The 24,026-nt window shown below is 46.2% G+C and overlaps 1 protein-coding gene across 1 annotated transcript in view; it reads right to left on the bottom strand.

Moving 5' to 3' along the window:
• LOC106572662 (low-density lipoprotein receptor-related protein 1) overlaps nt 1-24,026 on the bottom strand; it is a 237,152-nt gene that overhangs the window by 65,798 nt on the left and 147,328 nt on the right. Inside the window, 19 exon segments of the mRNA XM_082962191.1 lie at nt 1,737-2,111; nt 2,422-2,546; nt 2,879-3,030; nt 3,240-3,366; nt 4,522-4,651; nt 5,654-5,788; nt 5,956-6,087; nt 6,292-6,417; nt 7,338-7,354; nt 7,451-7,494; nt 7,496-7,581; nt 7,945-8,097; nt 8,826-8,920; nt 9,177-9,351; nt 9,597-9,824; nt 10,083-10,214; nt 15,883-16,127; nt 16,319-16,483; nt 18,061-18,265. Coding sequence (XP_082818317.1) covers nt 1,737-2,111; nt 2,422-2,546; nt 2,879-3,030; nt 3,240-3,366; nt 4,522-4,651; nt 5,654-5,788; nt 5,956-6,087; nt 6,292-6,417; nt 7,338-7,354; nt 7,451-7,494; nt 7,496-7,581; nt 7,945-8,097; nt 8,826-8,920; nt 9,177-9,351; nt 9,597-9,824; nt 10,083-10,214; nt 15,883-16,127; nt 16,319-16,483; nt 18,061-18,265 — 2,847 coding nt within the window.

Here is a 24,026-nt window from a genome sequence, read left to right as displayed (position 1 = left end):
ATGTTTTTCACCGGCAGGGACTTCGAGACTAGTCAGGATCGAGGGAAAGATGAACGGAGCAAAGTACAGAGAGATCCCTGCTCCAGAGCACTTAGGACCTCAGGCTGGGGCGAAGATTCACCTTCCAACAGGACAATGACCCTAAGCACACAGCCACGACAATGCAGGACTGGGGTCAGGACAAGTCTCTGAATATCCTTGAGTGGCTCAGCCAGAGCCCGGACTTGAACCCAATTGAACATCTCTGGAGAGACCTGAAAATAGCAGTACAGCGATGCTCTCCATCCACCCTGACAGAGCTTGAGAGGATCTGCAGAGAAGAATGGGAGAAACTCTCCAAATACAGGTGTGCCAAGCTTGTAGCATCATACCCAAGAAGACTCTAGGCTGTAATCACTGCCAAAGGTGCTTCAACAAAGTACTGAGTAAAGGGTCTGAATACTTATGGAAATGAGATATTTCAGTACCTTTGGGGTCACGTAAGACCCACAGGTACTTCCGTGACCCCACAGGTACTTATGTGACCCCACAGTAAGTCCGGCTACCGCTCGGTGGCCATCTTTATCTACCTACTGGCGTCTTCTGCAACATTGGTTAACCCCGTCCTCTACGTGTTCATGTCCAATAAGTTCAGCAGGGATCTGATGGAGCTAGGGAGGGAGTGCTGGGAAGGTTGCAGGGGGGTGTACAGGTGTGGTGGAGGGCAGGGACATGGTGCAGCATTTCAACACTGTAGAGCTCGATACTTCATCACTAACCCTACCCGGATTCTAAGGGTTACTAACTATGGACCCTCTATGGATATTTAATGAAGATTAACCGACCCTCTATGGACACTCTATGGATATTTAATGAAGATTAACCGACCCTCTATGGACACTCTATGGATATTTAATGAAGATTAACAGACCCTCTATGGACATTCGATGAACATTCTATGGATACTAGAAAAACATGCTTGGTTTGAAGAAGATCTGTCTTACAACCTATTCAACGTCATTTAATTTCAATAAACACAACCAGCTCAGCTCAGCTCAGGCCATTAGCTTTTACCTCTTCTTCATATCACAAACTGATCAGAGCTGTATGTGGACGAGTGTGTGATCTGGCCTACAAAGTAATGGTCTTGCTCAATTGTAGAGAGGATCAGCAAGAATGTTTTGTCACTTGTGGACAATATAAATATAAATAAAGAGAGTTGCACACTGCATATATAAACTCCCAGAAACGTTGGTATTTTACCCAATAAATGACTGGGACTTTATATATAGATAGAGCGTGCGACTCTCTTTATGTATTTGTACAGCTAACAGTTTATTCTTTATGTATTTGTACAGCTAACAGTTTATTCTTTATGTATTTGTACAGCTAACAGTTTATTCTTTATGTATTTGTTCAGCTAACAGTTTATTCTTTATGTATTTGTACAGCTAACAGTTTATTCTTTATGTATTTGTACAGCTAACAGTTTATTCTTTATGTATTTGTACAGCTAACAGTTTATTCTTTATGTATTTGTACAGCTAACAGTTTATTCTTTATGTATTTGTACAGCTAACAGTTTATTCTTTATGTATTTGTACAGCTAACAGTTTATTCTTTATGTATTTGTACAGCTAACAGTTTATTCTTTATGTATTTGTACAACAAAATCATTTCTCTGGGTGTGCGCCAGCTCATTCTTTTTATTATTCTTGTGGACAAGATAACATAACAGACAAAACATTACTACTCACTCTCCACAACCTTCTGCAGTTCTGATCCGTCATCGTTGGTCTGCTGGATGTTTCCAAAGTGTATGTCACTGAAGAAGATCCGATTGGCTCCCCTCCCCCCTCCTCCGCGGTAGTCAAAGGTCAGGGCGATGACGTTCTTCATGTGTTCCGGGTCCTCGAAGGGCTTGATGGGGGCGTTCAGGTTGGTCTCATCTGATAGGTGGATACTCTTCAGAATGGTCCGCTCCGAGTACAGCAGGTAGCCGTCGTAGTCACGGCAACTGTGGCTGTCCTCGGCCAGCATGCCGTGTGCGCAGGCGCAGGTTCGCTCTCCATTGCCGCGGTAAAGGCAGAGCTGTTCGCAGCCGCCATTGTTGTTTTTACAGACGTTGGTGCCTGAGGGAGAACACACACAGTGGTTAGACACATCAGTCTCATAGACACATCAGTCTCATAGACACATCAGTCTCATAAACACATCAGTCTCATAGACACATCAGTCTCATAGAAACACACTGGTTAGACACATCAGTCTCATACAACTAAACACAGCACACCAGGGTTAGAGAAAATTCAATTTCAATTCAATCTAGGATGGGAATAAAAATATTTTTATTTATTTGGAATTTCAATTTAATTTCCTGAGTGGACCGATATGAAATGAAATGCACCCTGTGTGTTTGTGTTAGGGGTTAAGTGTTCTTACCTTGTTGCCTGTCCCTGTTGAAGACCTTGATGTCCTTCAGCTGTACACCGATGCCTGTCCTCAGATACACATATTCTGTAGCGTTGTCTTTGTTGCCTCTCTTGATGGAACCGTTGGCATGAGTCCTGGTCCAACACAACATACAAAACACTATCAGCCACTTTAAACAGGCTTGGAGGGAAAACAACAACATTTGCAGTAAATTAGACTTATGCAAAGGGAATCCTGGACGAAGGCAACAATCTCACATACAAGACTGTCAGTCAATTTAAATAGGCTTTGAGGAAAATGTAATCCCATTGCATACTGCAGTCCTTACTGTTCGTCAATGGTCAATGCTCCACATAGGAGCCAAGGTCTTCAGTCAAGTTAGTCAAACATACTACAGCAGTGCAGCAGGGAATATTAAGGGTTAAACAAGGAGGAGATGACAGGGATAGGACAGCAGGCAGCTCACCTGTCACTCCAGTAGATGTAGCCCTCGAAGACGGACACAGCGAACATGTCCATATTGTTATTGGCCAGCACCAGCTCTCTGTTTTCTCCATTCTCCAGATTGATACGCTCTATCCTATCAGTCCGCGCGTCACACCAGTACAACCGCCGCTCCTACACACAAACAATAACAACAACAATATCAAGCAGAAAAATATTCTGTGTTTTCGAAACAACAAGCTTGTAAAGAGGAGAAAAATACTGGATCTGTATGAATCCAAAAGAAGGATTTGTAAATAATCTGAAATGTGGATTTTGCAAATAAAGTGAAACCTCAATAAATAAATTGTGTGTGTGTGTGTGTGTGTGTGTGTGTACTGTACCTTGTAATCGATGGAGATTCCGTTGGGCCACATGATGCTGTCATTGACCAGGACTACTCTCTGAGAGCCGTCCAGACGGGCCCTCTCTATACGGGGGACCTGACCCCACTCTGTCCAGAACAGATACCTGCAGGGACACACAGACACACACACACACTCATATGAGGTTGAAAGAAAGCAATCTATGTTATTTTTGCTCTGTATAGATTAAATATCACAATAAACACTTACTTACAATGTCCCATCATATAACCAGCTACTGCTTGTAATAATTATCAAAGTGCAAATATTGCTGGTTGCTGGACTAATAATACCCCATACTGTAGGTAACCATGTTATGACACATACAGCATTACACTACAAGCCTCAGTCCAAGCCCCAGCCCCAGTAGCCAAGCCCCAGTCCCAGCCCTAGTAGCCAAGCCCTAGTAGACAAGCCCCAGTCCCAGCCCCAATAGCCAAGCCCCAGTCCCAGTAGCCAAGCCCCAGTCTGAGCCCCAATAGCCAAGCCCCAGCCCCTGTAGCCAAGCCCTAGTAGACAAGCCCCAGTCCCAGCCCTAGTAGCCAAGCCCTAGTAGACAAGCCCCAGTCCCAGCCCTAGTAGCCAAGCCCTAGTAGACAAGCCCCAGTCCCAGTAGCCAAGCCCCAGTCCCAAAAGCCAAGCCTCAGTCCCAGGAGCCAAGCCCCAGTCCCAGTAGCCAAGCCCCAGTCCGAGCCCAAATAACCAAGAACAGCCCCTGTAGCCAAGCCGCAGTAGACAATCCCCAGTCCCAGCCCCCAGCCCCAACAGCCAAGCCTCAGTCCCAGTTGCCAAGCCCCAGTCCCAGTTCCAATAGCCAAGCCCCAGTCCCAGTAGCCAAGCCCCAGTCCCAGTTCCAATAGCCAAACCCCAGTCCCAGTAGCCAAGCCCCAGTCCCAGTAGCCAAGCCCCAGTCCCAGTAGCTAAGCCCCAGTCCCAGTTCCAATAGCCAAGCCCCAGTCCCAGTAGCCAAGCCCCAGTCCCAGCCCCAATAGCCAAACCCCAGCCCCAATAGCCAAGCCCCAGTTACAGTAGCCAAGCCCCAGTCTCAGTAGCCAAGCCCCAGTCCCAGTAGCCAAGCCCCAGTTGCCAAGCCTCAGTCCAAGCCCCACTCCCATTAGCCAAGCCCCAGTCCTAGACCTAGTAGCCAAGCCCTGGTAGCCAAGCTCCAGTCTCAGCCCTAGTCCCAGTAGACAAGCCCCAGTCCCAGCCCCCAACCCCAGTCCCAGTCCCAGTAGCAAAGACTCAGTCCCTAGCCACTCACCCTCTTTCTGGGTGGACGGTGATGGCACGGGGCTTGTCCAGACCCTGGGAGATGACCACATAGCGGAATGAACCATTGAGTCTGGCCACCTCGATCACGTCAAAGCCCTGGTCTGTCCAGTAGATGTTACCTGACAGGAGAGGGACAGGGGGGGCCGGGGTCAGTGTGTGTGTGTGTGCATGCTTCTGTATGGTCCATGCATGTGTGTATCCATGTGTGTGTGTGTGCGTGCATGCTTCTGTATGGTCCATGCATGTGTGTATCCATGTGTGTGTGTGTGCGTGCATGCTTCTGTATGGTCCATGCATGTGTGTATCCATGTGTGTGTGTGTGCATGCTTCTGTATGGTCCATGCATGTGTGTATCCATGTGTGTGTGTGTGTGTGTGTGTGTGTGTGTGTGCATGCTTCTGTATGGTCCATGCATGTGTGTATCCGTGTGTGTGTGTGCGTGCATGCTTCTGTATGGTCCATGCATGTGTGTATCCGTGTGTGTGTGTGTGTGTGTGTGTGTGTGTGTGTGTGTGTGTGCATGCTTCTGTATGGTCCATGCATGTGTGTATCCGTGTGTGTGTGTGCGTGCATGCTTCTGTATGGTCCATGCATGTGTGTATCCGTGTGTGTGTGTGCGTGCATGCTTCTGTATGGTCCATGCATGTGTGTATCCATGTGTGTGTGTGTGCATGCTTCTGTATGGTCCATGCATGTGTGTATCCATGTGTGTGTGTGTGTGTGTGTGTGTGTGTGCATGCTTCTGTATGGTCCATGCATGTGTGTATCCGTGTGTGTGTGTACGTGCATGCTTCTGTATGGTCCATGCATGTGTGTATCCGTGTGTGTGTGTGCGTGCATGCTTCTGTATGGTCCATGCATGTGTGTATCCATGTGTGTGTGTGTGCGTGCATGCTTCTGTATGGTCCATGCATGTGTGTATCCGTGTGTGTGTGTGCGTGCATGCTTCTGTATGGTCCATGCATGTGTGTATCCATGTGTGTGTGTGTGCGTGCATGCTTCTGTATGGTCCATGCATGTGTGTATCCATGTGTGTGTGTGTGTGTGTGCGTGCATGCTTCTGTATGGTCCATGCATGTGTGTATCCATGTGTGTGTGTGCGCCTGTGGCTGTTCTCTGACCTGCTATCCAGTCCACAGTGATGCCCTCCACCCTGCCGATGCCGTTGGTCACCACGTCTTCTCTCCAGGTCTGGTCTCTCTTAGCTCTGCTGATGGTGCTCAGGCCCATGTCCACCCAGTAGATAGTGTCATTGTCTACATGGCAGGACAGAGTGACGACGGTAAGTAACTGGATACAACCATCACTCAGGCAGGCACAGTGTAATAACAGTTCAGGTACACTTCACAGCACGGTCGGTGTGACTTGATCCTCAAACCAAACTCTTGTATTGTTGTTGGTGGGTCCGTAGCAGTACACTTACCAGCGTGGAAGTCGATGCCCACAGCCAGCGAGGTGCCAGACACGGGCACCAGGGCATCAGATTGATCAGACGGGTCCAGGGGGATTCCTCTAATGCCCTCATGTACTGAGTAGAGCAGGAAGGAGCCCATGCCTGGAGAGAGAACACATAACAGTTAATAACAGTACTGTTAGAGTATACAGGATATCCTGTGGAGTGTAGAACAGTGTAGCTATATATAGGAAATACAGTATGAATGGCCATGCACCTGTCACCTTTTAAATATTTTGAATCATTTTGCAATGTAATGTGATTTGTGGATTTGAAGAAAGTATTTAAAATGTGTTGGTCTGTTACCCTCGCAGGACTGCCGCCCACTCTGGAGGCTGTAACCTGCGGTACACATACAGGCTCTAGTGCTAGGGGAGGTGGGCAGGCACAGCTGGGAACAGTCTCCATTCTTATTGCTACACAGGTTGATGCCTGGGACAACAGAGAATAAAAGACCGTTCAAAACAGCAAAACAATAATAACAAAACAGGACTTTTCAAAACCTCCCAGACAAAAAGAAAAACATTTCTTATTCATTCAGTTGCATAGTGAGTTGTACCGGTCTGCATGCTCAGTGTGACATGGTCAGTGATATCCTACCTGTACCGGTCTGCATGCTCAGTGTGACATGGTCAGTGATATCCTACCTGTACTGGTCTGCATGCTCAGTGTGACATGGTCAGTGATATCCTACCTGTACTGGTCTGCATGCTCAGTGTGACATGGTCAGTGATATCCTACCTGTACTGGTCTGCATGCTCAGTGTGACATGGTCAGTGATATCCTACCTGTACTGGTCTGCATGCTCAGTGTGACATGGTCAGTGATATCCTACCTGTACCGGTCTGCATGCTCAGTGTGACATGGTCAGTGATATCCTACCTGTACTGGTCTGCATGCTCAGTGTGACATGGTCAGTGATATCCTACCTGTACCGGTCTGCATGCTCAGTGTGACATGGTCAGTGATATTCTACCTGTACTGGTCTGCATGCTCAGTGTGACATGGTCAGTGATATCCTACCTGTACAGGTCTGCATGCTCAGTGTGACATGGTCAGTGATATTCTACCTGTACTGGTCTGCATGCTCAGTGTGACATGGTCAGTGATATCCTACCTGTACTGGTCTGCATGCTCAGTGTGACATGGTCAGTGATATCCTACCTGTACCGGTCTGCATGCTCAGTGTGACATGGTCAGTGATATTCTACCTGTACTGGTCTGCATGCTCAGTGTGACATGGTCAGTGATATCCTACCTGTACTGGTCTGCATGCTCAGTGTGACATGGTCAGTGATATCCTACCTGTACTGGTCTGCATGCTCAGTGTGACATGGTCAGTGATATCCTACCTGTACTGGTCTGCATGCTCAGTGTGACATGGTCAGTGATATCCTACCTGTACCGGTCTGCATGCTCAGTGTGACATGGGTCAGTGATATCCTACCTGTACTGGTCTGCATGCTCCTCGTTGTAGATCTTCATGTGCGTCATGGGAGAAGTGTTGTGTACGTAGCACCTTCCAGTTCCCCCCATCACTCTTATCACAGGTCCCTATCTGGTCTGTACCCTGGTCGGCCCACCACAGCTTGTCTCCTACACACACACACACACACACACACACACACACACACACACACACACACACACACACACACACACACACACACACACACACACACACACACACACACACACACACACACACACACACACACACACACACACTTTATTAAGAATTGGTGTTATGGTGTTTTGTGTCAATCAGCCTCAAGCTCAAGCTTCAAGAAAATGCTCTCTCTCATGTGATCAATGGACAATAAAGCTTTTTGAAATTGAACTGAAATTGAATTGAACACACATTATCTCTCAAAGTCATAACAGACAGGTATTTAAAGACACAATAGTGGGTTGACGGATAACAGTAAAGCTGGACACAACAGTCTGTTTCTCCCTTACCCATGATGGCCAGAGCAGAGGCCTTGACCAGCTTGCCCGGTTTCATCCTGTCCAGGACCTCCAGGCCTGAGCCGTCCAGCTTACAGCGACTGATGGTGCCATTGCCTGAGCTGACCCAGTACAGCTGCTCACTGTCGTAGTCTACAGACAGGCCTGGAGGGAACAGAAAGGATACAGTTAGCACAGCACGGTCACAGTCAGAATCTCTCTCTCTTTCACTCTCATACAGTCTGTCGTAGTCTACAGACAGGCCTGGAGGGAACAGAAAGGATACAGTTAGCACAGCACGGTCACAGTCAGAATCTCTCTCTCTTTCACTCTCATACAGTCTGTCGTAGTCTACAGACAGGCCTGGAGGGAACAGAAAGGATACAGTTAGCACAGCACGGTCACAGTCAGAATCTCTCTCTCTTTCACTCTCATACAGTCTGTCGTAGTCTACAGACAGGCCTGGAGGGAACAGAAAGGATACAGTTAGCACAGCACGGTCACAGTCAGAATCTCTCTTTCACTCTCATACAGTCTGTCGTAGTCTACAGACAGGCCTGGAGGGAACAGAAAGGATACAGTTAGCACAGCACGGTCACAGTCAGAATCTCTCTCTCTTTCACTCTCATACAGTCTGTCGTAGTCTACAGACAGGCCTGGAGGGAACAGAAAGGATACAGTTAGCACAGCACGGTCACAGTCAGAATCTCTCTCTCTTTCACTCTCATACAGTCTGTCGTAGTCTACAGACAGGCCTGGAGGGAACAAATAGGACATACACACCACTACTGAACATGGTCAACTCTCTCTCTCTCTCTCACTCTCTCAAATTTTCTGTCACTCTGGCTCTAACTTTCTTTCATGCTCTCAGCATTGTTTTACACTACACTCACCTATAGGGCTCCTCTGATTGGTGAAGAGCGTCGTATGGTTGCTGCCATCCATGTTGGCCACACTAATGTTGTCCCCATCGGTCCAGTACAGCTTTCTGGAGAAAGACACACACATGACATGTTACTATACATTCATCTTGGTTCGACTGTCAAGTGACTGAAATCACAGTGACAACATCAATGTTCTTTTGCTGTCATTGTGTTATTCCAAACTCCATTCCTACTCCTCTAGTCTCTCTGTGTGTGTGTGTGTGTGTGTGTGTGTGTGTGTGTGTGTGTGTGTGTGTGTGTGGTGTGTGTGTGTGTGTGTGTGTGTGTGTGTGTGTGTGTGTGTGTGTGTATCCCACTCACCCCAGTATAGGGTGCAGGACCAGACAGTGGGGTTTATCAAGGCCCTGGATAACAGCGTTCTTAAAGGACCCGTCCAGTCTGGCCACGTTGATCTGTTTCTTATTGACATCATAGCTGGTCCAGAACAGGTTCCTAGACACCCAGTCTACTGCCAGACCATGGGCGTTGGGCAGGTCTGAAAAAACAAGCACAGATACAGGCAATTTTAACTAAACCACTAACTACATTAAATAAACAAATTCCTTGATCGAAAATGTGCCCAGTGGATTCCAAAGCAGTATTTGATTTCTTTCAAAGACTTCATCTTCTCTTCATTGAGCTTGCCTTGAACTTTGGAACTTATAGTCGTAAAGGTGCAAAACTCACACACCTGAAAGAAAAGAACCCGGATCTGATGCCAAGATAAAGTGGTCTTCCTACCAGCAGACACCACAGTCTCCACTCCGGTGCCGTTGATGAAGGCTCTTTTGATGGTCTGGGTTCGGACGTCTGACCAGTAGATCCGGTTCTCCAGAGCGTCATAGTCCACCACGGTCACGTTGTCTATGTCTGGCACGGTGAAGGAGATGATGTAGTTATAGTAGGGGTTGTCTATGTCCACTCCCCTGATCTCTGTCTGACGGGCATACAGCAGGAACTGACGGGACTCTGGACGGGAAGAGAATGGAAGAGACAAGGGATACAGGGGAAGAGTTACCATCAAGACATCACAAAGACAGTATTTCAACATATCCAAATGTTATGCAACAGCTGCTGGACTAAAATGGAGCTATTCTCATTAGGAAGACAATCATCTGATTGTGTGTTTAAATTGCAGCAAATTACACACACATTCAGACCCAGCTCAGACCCATTGGTCATCACTCAGCCCTCTGAGTATGTGTGTGTGTTGCTGTGTGTTCCTACCTTTGCAGGTGTGTTTGTCAGCCTGCAGCTTCATGAGGTGAGGGCAGGCACAGGAGAATGTCTGGTTGTAGCTGATTAGACACAGGTGAGAACAGGGGCTCTGCCCATCAGCGGTTGCACAAGGGTTGGGAGCTGAGGGGAAGAAGACATGTTAACCACTGTGATCAGCTCTCTCCTAGTGTTAACCACTGTGATCAGCTCTCTCCTAGTGTTAACCACTGTGATCAGCTCTCTCCTACCGTTAACCACCGTGATCAGCTCTCTCCTAGTGTTAACCACTGTGATCAGCTCTCTCCTACCGTTAACCACCGTGATCAGCTCTCTCCTAGTGTTAACCACTGTGATCAGCTCTCTCCTAGTGTTAACCACTGTGATCAGCTCTCTCCTACCGTTAACCACTGTGATCAACTCTCTCCTAGTGTTAACCACTGTGATCAGCTCTCTCATAGTGTTAACCACTGTGATCAGCTCTCTCCTAGAACCACTGTGATCAGCTCTCTCCTAGTGTTAACCACTGTGATCAGCTCTCTCCTACCGTTAACCACTGTGATCAACTCTCTCCTAGTGTTAACCACTGTGATCAGCTCTCTCCTAGTGTTAACCACTGTGATCAGCTCTCTCCTAGTGTTAACCACTGTGATCAGCTCTCTCCTTGTGTTAACCACTGTGATCAGCTCTCTCCTAGTGTTAACCACTGTGATCAGCTCTCTCCTAGTGTTAACCACTGTGATCAGCTCTCTCCTAGTGTTAACCACTGTGATCAGCTCTCTCCTAGTTTTAACCACTGTGATCAGCTCTCTCCTACCGTTAACCACTGTGATCAGCTCTCTCCTACCGTTAACCACTGTGATCAGCTCTCTCCTACCGTTAACCACTGTGATCAACTCTCTCCTAGTGTTAACCAATGTGATCAACTCTCTCCTAGTGTTAACCACTGTGATCAGCTCTCTCCTAGTGTTAACCACTGATCAGTTCTCTCTTACCGTTAACCACTGTGATCAGCTCTCTCCTAGTGTTAACCACTGTGATCAGCTCTCTCCTAGTGATAACCACTGTGATCAGCTCTCTCCTAGTGTTAACCACTGTGATCAGCTCTCTCCTAGTGTTAACCACTGTGATCAGCTCTCTCCTAGTGTTAACCACTGTGATCAGCTCTCTCCTAGTGATAACCACTGTGATCAGCTCTCTCCTAGTGTTAACCACTGTGATCAGCTCTCTCCTAGTGATAACCACTACTTCAATCAGTGTAGATGAAGGGGAGGAGACAGGTTAAAGATTTTCTTTTTAAGCCAATGGTGACATGGATTGTGTATGTTTGCCATTCAGAGGGTGAATGGGTGAGACAAACTATTTAAATGCCTTTGAACGGGGTATGGTAGTAGGTGCCAGGAGCACTGGTTTGAGTATGTCAAGAACTGCAATACTGCTGGGTTTTTCACCCTCAACAGTTTCCCGTGTGTATCAAGAACGTCCACCACACAAAGGACATCAAGCCAACTTGACACAACTGTGGGAAGCACAGTCAACATGGGCCAGCATCCCTGTGGAATGTTTTCGACACCTTGTAGAGTCCATGTCCCAATGAATTCAGGCTGTTCTGAGGGCAAAAGGGGGTGCAATTCAATATTAGGAAGGTGTTCCTAATGTTTTGTAAACTTAATGTATGATTTAGTCACACCACATGATAACTGGTCTCTATCTGTCTACACAGAATGTCTTCAAGATCAACACAACCTATCTAAGCCCAGATCAATACAACCTAACTAAGCCCAGATCAATACAACCTATCTAAGCCCAGATCAATACAACCTATCTAAGCCCAGATCAACACAACCTATCTAAGCCCAGATCAACACAACCTATCTAAGCCCAGATCAACACAACCTATCTAAGCCCAGATCAACACAACCTATCTAAGCCCAGATCAACACAACCTATCTAAGCCCAGATCAACACAACCTATCTAAGCCCAGATCAACACAACCTATCTAAGCCCAGATCAACACAACCTATCTAAGCCCAGATCAACACAACCTATCTAAACCCAGATCAACACAACCTATCTAAGCCCAGATCAATACAACCTATCTAAGCCCAGATCAATACAACCTATCTAAGCCCAGATCAACATAACCTATCGAAGCCCAGATCAATACAACCTATCTAAGCCCAGATCAACACAACCTGTCTAAGCCCAGATCAACACAACCTGTCTAAGCCCAGATCAATACAACCTGTCTAAGCCCAGATCAACACAACCTGTCTAAGCCCAGATCAACACAACCGATCTAAGCCCAGATGGTCTTGGCCACTATATATACAGGGATGGGCAACGTTGATGGGGTGGGGGCCACCAAAAATCTGAACTCATTATGAGGGGCCGCAGTTGCTCGCAGGTCTGCGTTTTTGCAATTTTATAACACATTTCATGTAATTCTACTAATTTAGCCATGGAGCGGAGAGGAAAACAAGCCGTTTTACAGCTAATTTCCTGCAATTCTACACATTTTGCCATAAGGTGGAGAGAAATGTTTGCATATGATACAGTATCTGAGAGAGACTGATTAACAAGATAAATGGGGGCCCCCCGGCCGGTAATTCATACAAGTTTAGAAATTTGGTCGCTAAACTAACTTAACAATCTCAATAATGTTAGCTGACATGGGCTAATTGACTATCAGTGACTGACATAACAAGAGAAAAACTGCTGATGCACAACCACATTTCCAAATTGCCCCTTGTGTCAAATACTGCAGTGTGTGGGCTTTATTATCCACAGTGTGAGGCCTTTATTATCCACAGTGTGTGGCCTTTATTATCGACAGTGTGTGGGCTTTATTATCCACAGTGTGTGGCCTTTATTATCCACAGTGTGAGGCCTTTATTATCCACAGTGTGTGGCCTTTATTATCCACAGTGTGTGGGCTTTATTATCCACAGTGTGTGGGCTTTATTATCCACAGTGTGAGGCCTTTATTATCCACAGTGTGTGGGCTTTATTATCCACAGTGTGTGGGCTTTATTATCCACAGTGTGTGGGCTTTATTATCCACAGTGTGTGGGCTTTATTATCCACAGTGTGAGGCCTTTATTATCCACAGTGTGTGGGCTTTATTATCCACAGTGTGTGGGCTTTATTATCCACAGTGTGTGGCCTTTATTATCCACAGTGTGAGGCCTTTATTATCCACAGTGTGTGGGCTTTATTATCCACAGTGTGTGGCCTTTATTATCCACAGTGTGAGGCCTTTATTATCCACAGTGTGTGGGCTTTATTATCCACAGTGTGTGGGCTTTATTATCCACAGTGTGTGGCCTTTATTATCCACAGTGTGTGGGCTTTATTATCCACAGTGTGTGGGCTTTATTATCCACAGTGTGTGGGCTTTATTATCCACAGTGTGAGGCCTTTATTATCCACAGTGTGAGGCCTTTATTATCCACAGTGTGAGGCCTTTATTATCCACAGTGTGAGGCCTTTGTTATCCACAGTGTGTGGGCTTTATTATCCACAGTGTGTGGGCTTTATTATCCACAGTGTGTGGGCTTTATTATCCACAGTGTGTGGGCTTTATTATCCACAGTGTGAGGCCTTTGTTATCCACAGTGTGTGGGCTTTATTATCCACAGTGTGTGGGCTTTATTATCCACAGTGTGTGGGCTTTATTATCCACAGTGTGTGGGCTTTATTATCCACAGTGTGTGGGCTTTATTATCCACAGTGTGAGGCCTTTGTTATCCACAGTGTGTGGGCTTTATTATCCACAGTGTGTGGGCTTTATTATCCACAGTGTGTGGGCTTTATTATCCACAGTGTGTGGGCTTTATTATCCACAGTGTGTGGCCTTTGTTATCCACAGTGTGTGGGCTTTATTATCCACAGTGTGTGGGCTTTATTATCCACAGTGTGTGGGCTTTATTATCCACAGTGTGTGGGCTTTATTATCCACAGTGTGAGGCCTTTGTTATCCACAGTGTGTGGGCTTTATTATCCACAGTGTGTGGGCTTTATTATCCACAGTGTGTGGGCTTTATTATCCACAGTGTGAGGCCTTTATTATCCACAGTGTGAGGCCTTTGTTATCCACAGTGTGTGGGCTTTATTATCCACAGTGTGTGGGCTTTATTATCCACAGTGTGTGGGCTTTATTATCCACAGTGTGTGGCCTTTATTATCCACAGTGTGTGGGATTCACAGGATCATGGAGGTAACACAACACATGGGACAACAGTGAAAGGTCAGCTGTCTGAGGGGAGTTGAGTGTTTGAATTCAGAAGGTCTGGAGTGTAGTGCACCACTCTGCAGTCCTGCCCTTTCCTCCAACACTGCACCAAAGTGTGTGTCACAGTCCAGTTAGCAGTAAGAGGCAGCTGTGAAGTGTGAGGTTGCTTGTGTGTGTCGGCGTGCGTGCGTGTGTACAGTGTCTTCATAATGTATTCATATCCCTTGACTTTTCGCACATTTTGTTACATAACAGCCTGAATTTAAAATGTATTAAATTAAGATGTTTTGCCACTTGCCTACACACAATACCCCATAATGTCAAAGTGAAATTATGTTTTCACACATTTTTACAAATGAATAGTCAATAAGTATTTAACTTGTTTGCTATGGCAAATCTAAATGAGTTCAGGAGGAAAATGTTCCTTAACAAGTCACAAGTTGCATGGACTCCCTCATCTCTGTACCCCACACATACAATGATCTGTAAGGGCCCTCAGTTGAGCAGTGAATTTCAAACGCAGATTAAACCACAAAGACCATGGAGGTTTTCCAATGTCTTGCAAAGAAGGGCACCTATTGGTAGATAGGTAACTTGAGCACGGTCAAGTTATTAATGACACTTTGCACTGTAAATATCTAGGTGTCCTTCCTAACTCAGTTGCCGGATAGGAAGGAAACCACTCAATGATTTCACCATGAGGCCAATGGTGAATTTAAAACAATTACAGTTTAATGACTGTGAGAAAACTGAGGATGGATCAACAACTTTATAGTTACTCCACAATACTAACCTAATTGACAGAGAAAAAGAAGGAAGCCTGTAAAGAATACAAATATTCCAAAACATGCATCTCGTTTGCAACAAGGCACTAAAGTAATACTGCAAAACATTTAGCAAAACTATTAACTTTTTGTCCTGAATACAAAGTATTATGTTTGGGCAAATCCAATACAACACATTACTGAGTACCACTCTCCATATTTTCAAGCATAGTGGTGGCTGCATCATGTTATGGGTATGCCTGTCATCGGCAAGGACTAGGGAGTTTTTTAGGATAACAAAAACGGAATCAACCCTAGAGTTGCTTACCAAGAAGACAGTGAATGTTCCCGAGTGGCCGAGTTACAGTTTTGACTTAAATCTATTTGAAACTCTAAGGCAAGACCTGAAAATGTTTGTCTAGCAATGATCAACAATCAATTTAACAGAGCTTGAAGAATTTTGAAAATTATAATGGGCAAATGTTGCACAATCCAGGTGTGGAAAGCTCTTAATAAGAGACTTACCCATAACGACTCACAGCTGCAATCGCTACACAAGGTGCATCTACAAAATATGACTCAGGAGTGTGAGTACTTATGTAAATGAGATATTTCTGTATTTTATTTTCTTAAATTTGCAAAAATGTCTAAAAACATGTTTTCACTCTCATTATGGGGTATTGTGTCTAGATGGATGAGAACATTTTGAATTCAAGCTGTAACAACAAAATGTGAAATAAGTCAAGGGGTATGAATAATTTCTGAAGGCACTGTACGTATTTATGTAAGCATCCGTCCGTCTGTGTGACCTACCCTGGGGCTGTCTGGAGGGATGATACACCTGCAGGTCGAAGGGTTGTGTGTTGGTGCGTTGGACCACGGTTATGTTGTTGCCGGTCCACTTGTTAGCCTTGGCCAGAGTGTTGGTCCTCCAGTCTGTCCAGTACACCTCTCCTCCGTACATAGTGACAGCAAAGGGATGAGACAGGTACTCATGACCCCTCAGCACCTCGATCAGACCAGAGCCGTCATACAGAGCAGAGTATATGGCATCAGACCTGGGGAGAGAGCATTTATGAGAGGAGGTGTGTGTGTGTGTGTGTGTGTGTGTGTGTGTGTGTGTGTGTGTGTGTGTGTGTGTGTGTGTGTGTGTGTGTGTGTGTGTGTGTGTGTGTGTGTGTGTGTGTGTGGGGGTGTGTGTGTGTGTGTGGGGGTGGGTGGGTGGGTATAGTAAGGAGAGCAACAGTACCTGGCATCGATCCATACAATGCGTCTCTCCATGTAGTCTACAGTCAGTCCGTTTGGCCAGCCACCGCTGCCAGTCTCTCTGTGGATAGTCCTCCTGGCCTCACCACTCATAGATGCTGCCTCTATCCTGGGCAAGCTGGCATCCCAGTCCGTCCAGAACAGAATACTAGACACAGACAAAGAAAAGAAAGAGAAACACACATTCAGGAATATTCAGCAGCATTACACTACCGGTCAAAAGTTTTAGAACACCTACTCATTCAAGTGTTTTTCTTTATTTTTTACTATTTTCTACATTGTAGAATAATAGTGAAGACATCAAATCTATGAAATAACACATATGGAATCATGTAGTAACCAAAAAAGTGTTAAACAAATCAAAATATATTTTATATTTGAGATTCTTCAAATAGCCACCCTTTGCCTTGATGACACACTGGTTGAGATAATGCACATTCTTGGCATTCTCTCAACCAGCTTCATGAGGTAATCACCTGAAATGCATTTCAATTAACAGGCGTGCCTTCTTAAAAGTTAATTTGAGGAATTTCTTTCCTTCTTAATGCGTTTGAGCCAATCAGTTGTGTTGTGACAAGGAAGGGGGAATACAGAAGATATCCCTATTTGGTAAAAGACCAAGTCCACATTTTGGCAAGAACAGCTCAAATAAGCAAAGAGAAACGACAGTCCATCATTACTTTAAAACATGAAGGTCAGTCAATACAGAACATTTCAAGAACTTTGAAAGTTTCAAGTGCAGTCGCAAAAAAACATCAAGCGTTATGATGAAACTGGCTCTCATGAGGACCACCACAGGAATGGAAGACCAAGAGTTACATCTGCTGCAGAGGATACGTTCATTACCAGCCTCAGAAATTGCAGCCCAAATAAATGCTTCACAGAGTTCAAGTAACAGACACATCTCAACATCAACTGTTCAGAGAAGAATCAAGCCTTGTGAATCAGGCCTTCATGGTCAAATTGCTGAAAAGAAACCACTACTGAAGGACACCAATAAGAAGAAGAGACTTACTTGGGCCAAGACATTAGACCGATGGAAATGGGTCCTTTGGTCTGGAGTCCAAATGGGAGATTATTGATTCCAACCCCCGTCTTTTGTTGTTATGATTCTGACAGGTCAGATAGCAATAAACTGCCATGTGGGGAATTGTACGTGGCTCGTTTCAGCTTGTTGTATCTTGTTATTGATATCATGTCTTGTTTTGAGTTTTTTTTGACTGATGTCAAAATCTACACTTTACTGTTCTATACTAATCTACACATTACTGTTCTATACTAATCTACACTTTACTGTTCTATACTAATCTACACTTTACTGTTCTACAGTAATCTACACTTTACTGTTCTACAGTAATCTACGCTTTACTGTTTTACAGTAATCTAAACTTTACTGTTTTACAGTAATCTACGCTTTACTGTTCTATACTAATCTACACTTTACTGTTCTACAGTAATCTACACTTTACTGTTCAATACTAATCTACACTTTACTGTTCTATACTAATCTACGCTTTACTGTTCTATACTAATCTACGCTTTACTGTTCTATACTAATCTATGCTTTACGGTTCTATACTAATCTACGCTTTACTGTTCAATACTAATCTACACTTTACTGTTCAACACTAATCTACACTTTACTGTTCAATACTAATCTACACTTTACTGTTCTATACTAATCTATGCTTTACTGTTTTGTAATCTATAGTTTTGTTTCCTCACCCGTCTCTGGGGTCGAGGGCAATGGCCCGTGGGTGCTCCACCTCACCAGCCAGTAGAGTGGTCCTCATGGTTCCGTCCAGCTTGGCTACCTCTATCTGATCTAGGTTACTCTCCACCCAGTAGATGTTCCCTGCTATCCAGTCCACAGCCAGCCCTTCTGGAGTGGCCAGGCCATACTGGATCACCACCTCGAAACTGGTTAGAGCTGGAGGGGGTAGGAGGGGAGGAGAGAGGGGTAGGGTATGAAATGGGAGATAGAAAATGGCTGGGTTAGTGCCTTGCATGGGAAATTGTAGATTTGTTCGACACTCCAATCACTTACCTCAAAACACAGAAGAAAAAAAACGATTTGATGAAATTTGAAGAAAATAACCTGATTAGATAGCTCTTCATAATGGACATGACAGAAATGGTACCCAGTGAACCAAACTGTATTAGAGCTTTATGCAATGGGGCAATATTTGCTGAAGTAATACAATATGTCTGTCTAACTCATGTCAAAAGACAGCAGCTAGAGACTAACTCCATCCTGCAGCACACATGTTTAACTGCAGCAAACCGCTGACAAACTGAGAGGACTGTTTAGAATTCCTTCTCTGTGGAATCCGAATCAGTCAGTTTGTCTGTCAGTGTGGGGTTTCTAGTGGGGGGGTTTCTAGTGGGGGGTTGTAGTGGAGGGTTTCTAGTGGAGGGTTTCTAGTGGGGGGTTTCTAGTTGAGGGCTTCTAGTGGAGGTTTTCTAGTGGAGGGTTTCTAGTGGGGGGTTTCTAGTTGAGGGCTTCTAGTGGAGGGTTTCTAGTGGAGGGTTTCTAGTTGAGGGCTTCTAGTGGAGGGCTTCTAGTGGGGGGTTTCTAGTGGAGGGCTTCTAGTGGGGGGTTTCTAGTTGAGGGCTTCTAGTGGAGGATTTCTAGTTCAGGGCTTCTAGTGGGGGGTTTCTAGTTGAGAGCTTCTAGTGGGGGGCTTCTAGTGGAGGGTTTCTAGTGGAGGGCTTCTAGTGGGGGGTTGTAGTGGAGGGTTTCTAGTGGGGGGTTCTAGTGGAGGGGTTCTAGTGGAGGGCTTCTAGTGGAGGGTTTCTAGTGGCGGGTTTCTAGCAGGGGTTTCTAGTGGAGAGTTTCCAGTGGGGGGTTTCTAGTGGAGGGCTTCTAGTGGGGGGGTTCTAATGGAGAGTGTCTAGTGGGGGGATTCTAGCAGGGGTTTCTAGTGTGGGGTTGCTAGTGGAGGGATTCTAGCGGGGGGATTCTAGCGGGGGGTTACTAGTGGAGGGTCTCTAGTGGGGGGTTTCTAGTGTGGGGTTTCTAGCGGGGAGTCTCTAGCGGGGGGATTCTAGCGGAGGGTTTCTAGTGGAGGGTTTCTAGCGGGGGTTTCTAGTGGGGGGATTCTAGCGGGGGGATTCTAGCGGGGGGTTTCTAGTGGAGGGTCTCTAGTGGGGGTTTCTAGTGTGGGGTTTCTAGCGGGGGGATTCTAGCAGAGGGTTTCTAGTGGAGGGTTTCTAGTGGAGGGTTTCTAGTGGAGGGTTTCTAGTGGAGAGTTTCTAGTGGGGGGATTCTAGTGGGGGGTTTCTAGCGGGGGGTTTCTAGCGGGGGGTTTCTAGTGGAGAGTTTCTAGTGGGGGGATTCTAGCGGGGGTTTCTAGTGTGGGGTTGCTAGTGGAGGGCTTCTAGTGGGGGGGCGGGGCATTCTAGTGGGCGGCAGGTAGCCTAGTGGTTAGCGCGTTGGACTAGTAACCGAAAGGTTGCAAGATCGAATCCCCGAGCTGACAAGTTAAACATCTGTGTTCTGTCCCTGAACAAGGCAGGAAACCACTGTTCCTAGGCCGTCATTGAAAAGACAAATTTGTTCTTAACTGACTTGCCTAGTTAAATAAAGGTAGCGGGGAATTTCTAGTGTGGGGTTTGTAGTGGAAGGTTTGTAGTGGGGGGTTTGTAGTGGAAGGTTTCTAGCGGGGGGTTTGTAGCGGGGGGTTTCTAGTGTGGGGTTTGTAGTGGAAGGTTTCTAGTGGGGGGTTTCTAGTGGGTGGTTTCTATTGGGGGGTTTCTAGTCTAAGGTTTCTAGTGTGGGGTTTCTAGTGTGGGGTTTGTAGCAGGGGGTTCCTAGCGTGGGGTTTCTAGTGGAAGGTTTCTAATAGGGGGTTTCTAGTGTGTGGTTTGTAGCGGGGGGTTTCTAGTGTGGGGTTTGTAGTGTGGGGTTTCCAGTGGAAGGGTTCCAGTGGGGGGTTTCTAGTGGAAGGTTTCTAGTGGGGGTTTCTAGTGTGGGGTTTGTAGCGGGGGGTTTCTAATGGAAGGTTTCTAGTGGGGGGTTTCTAGGGGGGGTTTCTAGTGGAAGGTTTCTAGTGGGGGGGTTTTCTAGTGGGGGGGTTTGTAGCAGGGGGTTTCTAGTGGGGGGTTTCCAGTGGAAGGTTTCTAGTGGGGGGTTTCTAGTGGGGGGTTTGTAGTCTAAGGTTTCTAGTGGGGGGTTTCTAGTGGGGGGTTTCTAGGGGGGGTTTCTAGTGGGGGGGTTTTCTAGTGGGGGGGTTTGTAGCAGGGGGTTTCTAGTGGGGGGTTTCCAGTGGAAGGTTTCTAGTGGGGGGTTTCTAGTGGGGGGTTTGTAGTCTAAGGTTTCTAGTGGGGGGTTTCTAGTGGGGGGTTTCTAGTCTAAGGTTTCTAGATGGGGGTTTCTGGTCTAAGGTTTCTAGTGGGGGGGTTTCTAGTCTAAGGTTTCTAGTGGGGGGTGTCTAGTGGGTGGTTTCTAGTGTGGGGTTTCTAGTGTGGGGTTTCTAGTGTGGGGTTTGTAGCGGGGGGTTTCCAGTGGAAGGTTTCTAATGGAAGGTTTCTAGTGGGGGGTTTCTAGTGGGGGGTTTCTAGGGGGGGGGTTCTAGTGGAAGGTTTCTAGTGGGGGGGGTTTTCTAGTGGGGGGGTTTGTAGCAGGGGGTTTCTAGTGGGGGGTTTCCAGTGGAAGGTTTCTAGTGGGGGGTTTCTAGTGGGGGGTTTCTAGTCTAAGGTTTCTAGATGGGGGTTTCTGGTCTAAGGTTTCTAGTGGGGGGGTTTCTAGTGGGGGGTGTCTAGTGGGTGGTTTCTAGTGTGGGGTTTCTAGTGTGGGGTTTCTAGTCTAAGGTTTCTAGTCTAAGGTTTCTAGTAGGGGGTTTCTAGTGGGGGGATTCTAGTGGGGGGTTTGTAGCGGGGGGTTTCTAGTGGGGGGTTTCTAGTGGGGGGTTTCTAGTCTAAGGTTTCTAGTGGGGGGTTTCTAGTGGGTGGTTTCTAGTGGGGGGTTTCTAGTCTAAGGTTTCTAGTGGGGGGTTTCTAGTGGGTGGTTTCTAGTGTGGGGTTTCTAGTGTGGGGTTTCTAGTCTAAGGTTTCTATTCTAAGGTTTCTAGTAGGGGGTTTCTAGTAGGGGTTTTCTAGTGGGTGGTTTCTAGTCTAAGGTTTCTAGTTGGGGGTTTCTTGTGGGGGGTTTCTAGTGGATGGTTTCTAGTCTAAGGTTTCTAGTTGGGGACTTCTAGTGGAGGATTTCTAGTGGAGGGTTTCTAGTCTAAGGTTTCTAGTTGGGGACTTCTAGTGGAGGGTTTCTAGTGGAGGGTTTCTAGTGGGGGGTTTCTAGTGGGAGGTTGGCTGGGATGAGGGGCCACACTGGAGAGGTAACATACGCAGAGATATGCATACATGCACAGGCACGGGCGCACACACACATACACACATGGGCACACACACAAACACATACAGTCTTGTACAGCTAACCTTGTGGGGACACACAATTCAGTCCCATTCAAAATCCTATTTTCCCTAACCTTAAACCTAAACCTAACCCGTACTCTTAACTTAACCCAAAAACCTAACCTTAACCCTAGCTCCTAACCCTAACACTAATTCTAACCTTAACCGTAAACCCCCTTGAAATAGCATTTAACCTCGTGGGGACTAACAAAATGTCCCCAGTTTGTTTACTATTCTATTCTAATAATAGTTAAACACACACACACACACACACACACACACACACACACACACACACACACACACACACACACACACACACACACACACACACACACCTCCATCTCCCCATGTGCACTTGTGCAGCTATCCCTCTCTGTTCCCAGAAAAGCCTGGGACCTCAATGAAAGCTACGCAGTAATGGTGTACAGCTGATGATTCTGTGGAGTCCTACACATGGCCTTCCAACAGTCATTAGATCATTAGAGGGAGAGGGCCTCTCACAGCTTGGTTGTTGTTATACTGCGGGAACCACAGTTGGCTCTTTTGTTTGTTGTTGGCAGTACACAGTGACCATGTTTGCTCCACAGTTTAGAAGCTGCTGAATTGCTGAATTGTCTTCAATCAGAAGCAGCATGGACTGATCTATGGCTTGGACACAATGGAGGGTTGTAGGAAGGTTGTTTTTAGGAGGGGTGGGAACAAGGAGTGTAATGTAGTGTCTCCTACGCTACCTGTGTCTGTGTCTCTGTGTGTGTGTGTGTGTGTGTGTGTGTGTGTGTGTGTGTGTGTGTGTGTGTGTGTGTGTGTGTGTGTGTGTGTGTGTGTGTGTGTGTGTGTGTGTGTGTGTGTGTGTGGCATTGCTCTGGCCAAGGCTGGCTGCAGTCACGCAATGGACGGTGAGACGAATGGGAAGAGACAAAGAGACAAAGTTCGGGAAAAGTACATTCACATTTTGCGTAACCTATTTTCTTGTCCTAAGAGAATATTAAATGAAAGAAAAGAAAATAATAAAAACATTGTCCTTTCTACTCCAGATGCTTTCTAATTTTGAAGCCAGTTCAAATGAAATCAAATTTTATTGGTCACATACACATGGTTAGCAGATGTTAATGCGAGTGTAGCGAAATGCTTGTGCTTCTAGTTCCGACCATGCAGTAATATCTAACAAGTAATCTAACAATTTCACAACAACTACCTTTTACACACAAGTGTGAAGGAATGAATACGAATATTTACATATAAATATATGGATGAGCGATGGCCGAACGGCATAGGCAAGATGCAGTAGATGGTATAGAGTACAGTATATATATATGCAATGAGTAATGTAGGGTATGTAAACATTATATAAAGTGGAATTGTTTAAAGTGACTAGTGATACATTTATTACATCTGATTATTAATTATTAAAGTGGCTAGAGATTTGAGTCAGTATGTTGGCAGCAGCCACTCAATGTTAGTGATGGCTGTTTAACGTCTGATGGCCTTGAGATAGAAGCTGTTTTTCAGTCTCTCGGTCCCAGCTTTGATGCACCTGTACTGACCTCGCCTTCTGGATGATAGCGGTGTGAACAGGCAGTGGCTCGGGTGGTTGTTGTCCTTGATGATCTTTTTGGCCTTCCTGTGACATCAGGTGGTGTAGGTGTCTTGGAGGGCAGGTAGTTTGCGCCCGGTGATATGTTGTGCAGACCGCAGCACCCTCTGGAGAGCCTTATGGTTGTGGCGGGGGCAGTTGCCGTACCAGGCGGTGATACAGCCTGACAGGATGCTCTCGATTGTGCATCTGTAAAAGTTTGTGAGTGTTTTTGGTGACAAGACAAATTTCTTCAGCCTCCTGAGGTTGAAGAGGCGCTGTTGCGCCTTCTTCACCACGCTGTCTGTGTGGGTGGACCATTTCAGTTTGTCCGTGATGTGTACGTCGAGGAACTTAAAACTTTCCACCTTCTCCACTACTGTCCCGTTGATGTGGATGGGGGGGTGCTCCCTCTGCTGTTTCCTGAAGTCCACGATCATCTCCTTCGTTTGTTGACGTTGAGTGTGAGGTTATTTTCCAAACACCACACTCCGAGGGCCCTCACCTCCTCCCTGTAGGCCGTCTCGTCGTTGTTGGTAATCAAGCCTACCACTGTAGTGTCGTCTGCAAACTTGATGATTGAGTTGGAGGTGTGCATGGCCACGCAGTAATGGCTGAACAGGGAGTACAGGAGAGGGCTGAGAACGCACCCTTGTGGGGCCCCAGTGTTGAGGATCAGCGAGGTGGAGATGTTGTTTCCTACCCT

The sequence above is a fragment of the Salmo salar genome, chromosome 15 (assembly GCF_965601325.2).
Source record: "Salmo salar chromosome 15, fSalSal1, whole genome shotgun sequence".
NCBI lineage: Eukaryota > Metazoa > Chordata > Actinopteri > Salmoniformes > Salmonidae > Salmo > Salmo salar.
Note: the sequence above shows the minus strand (reverse complement) of the source record. Positions and strands in the feature narration are given on the sequence as shown.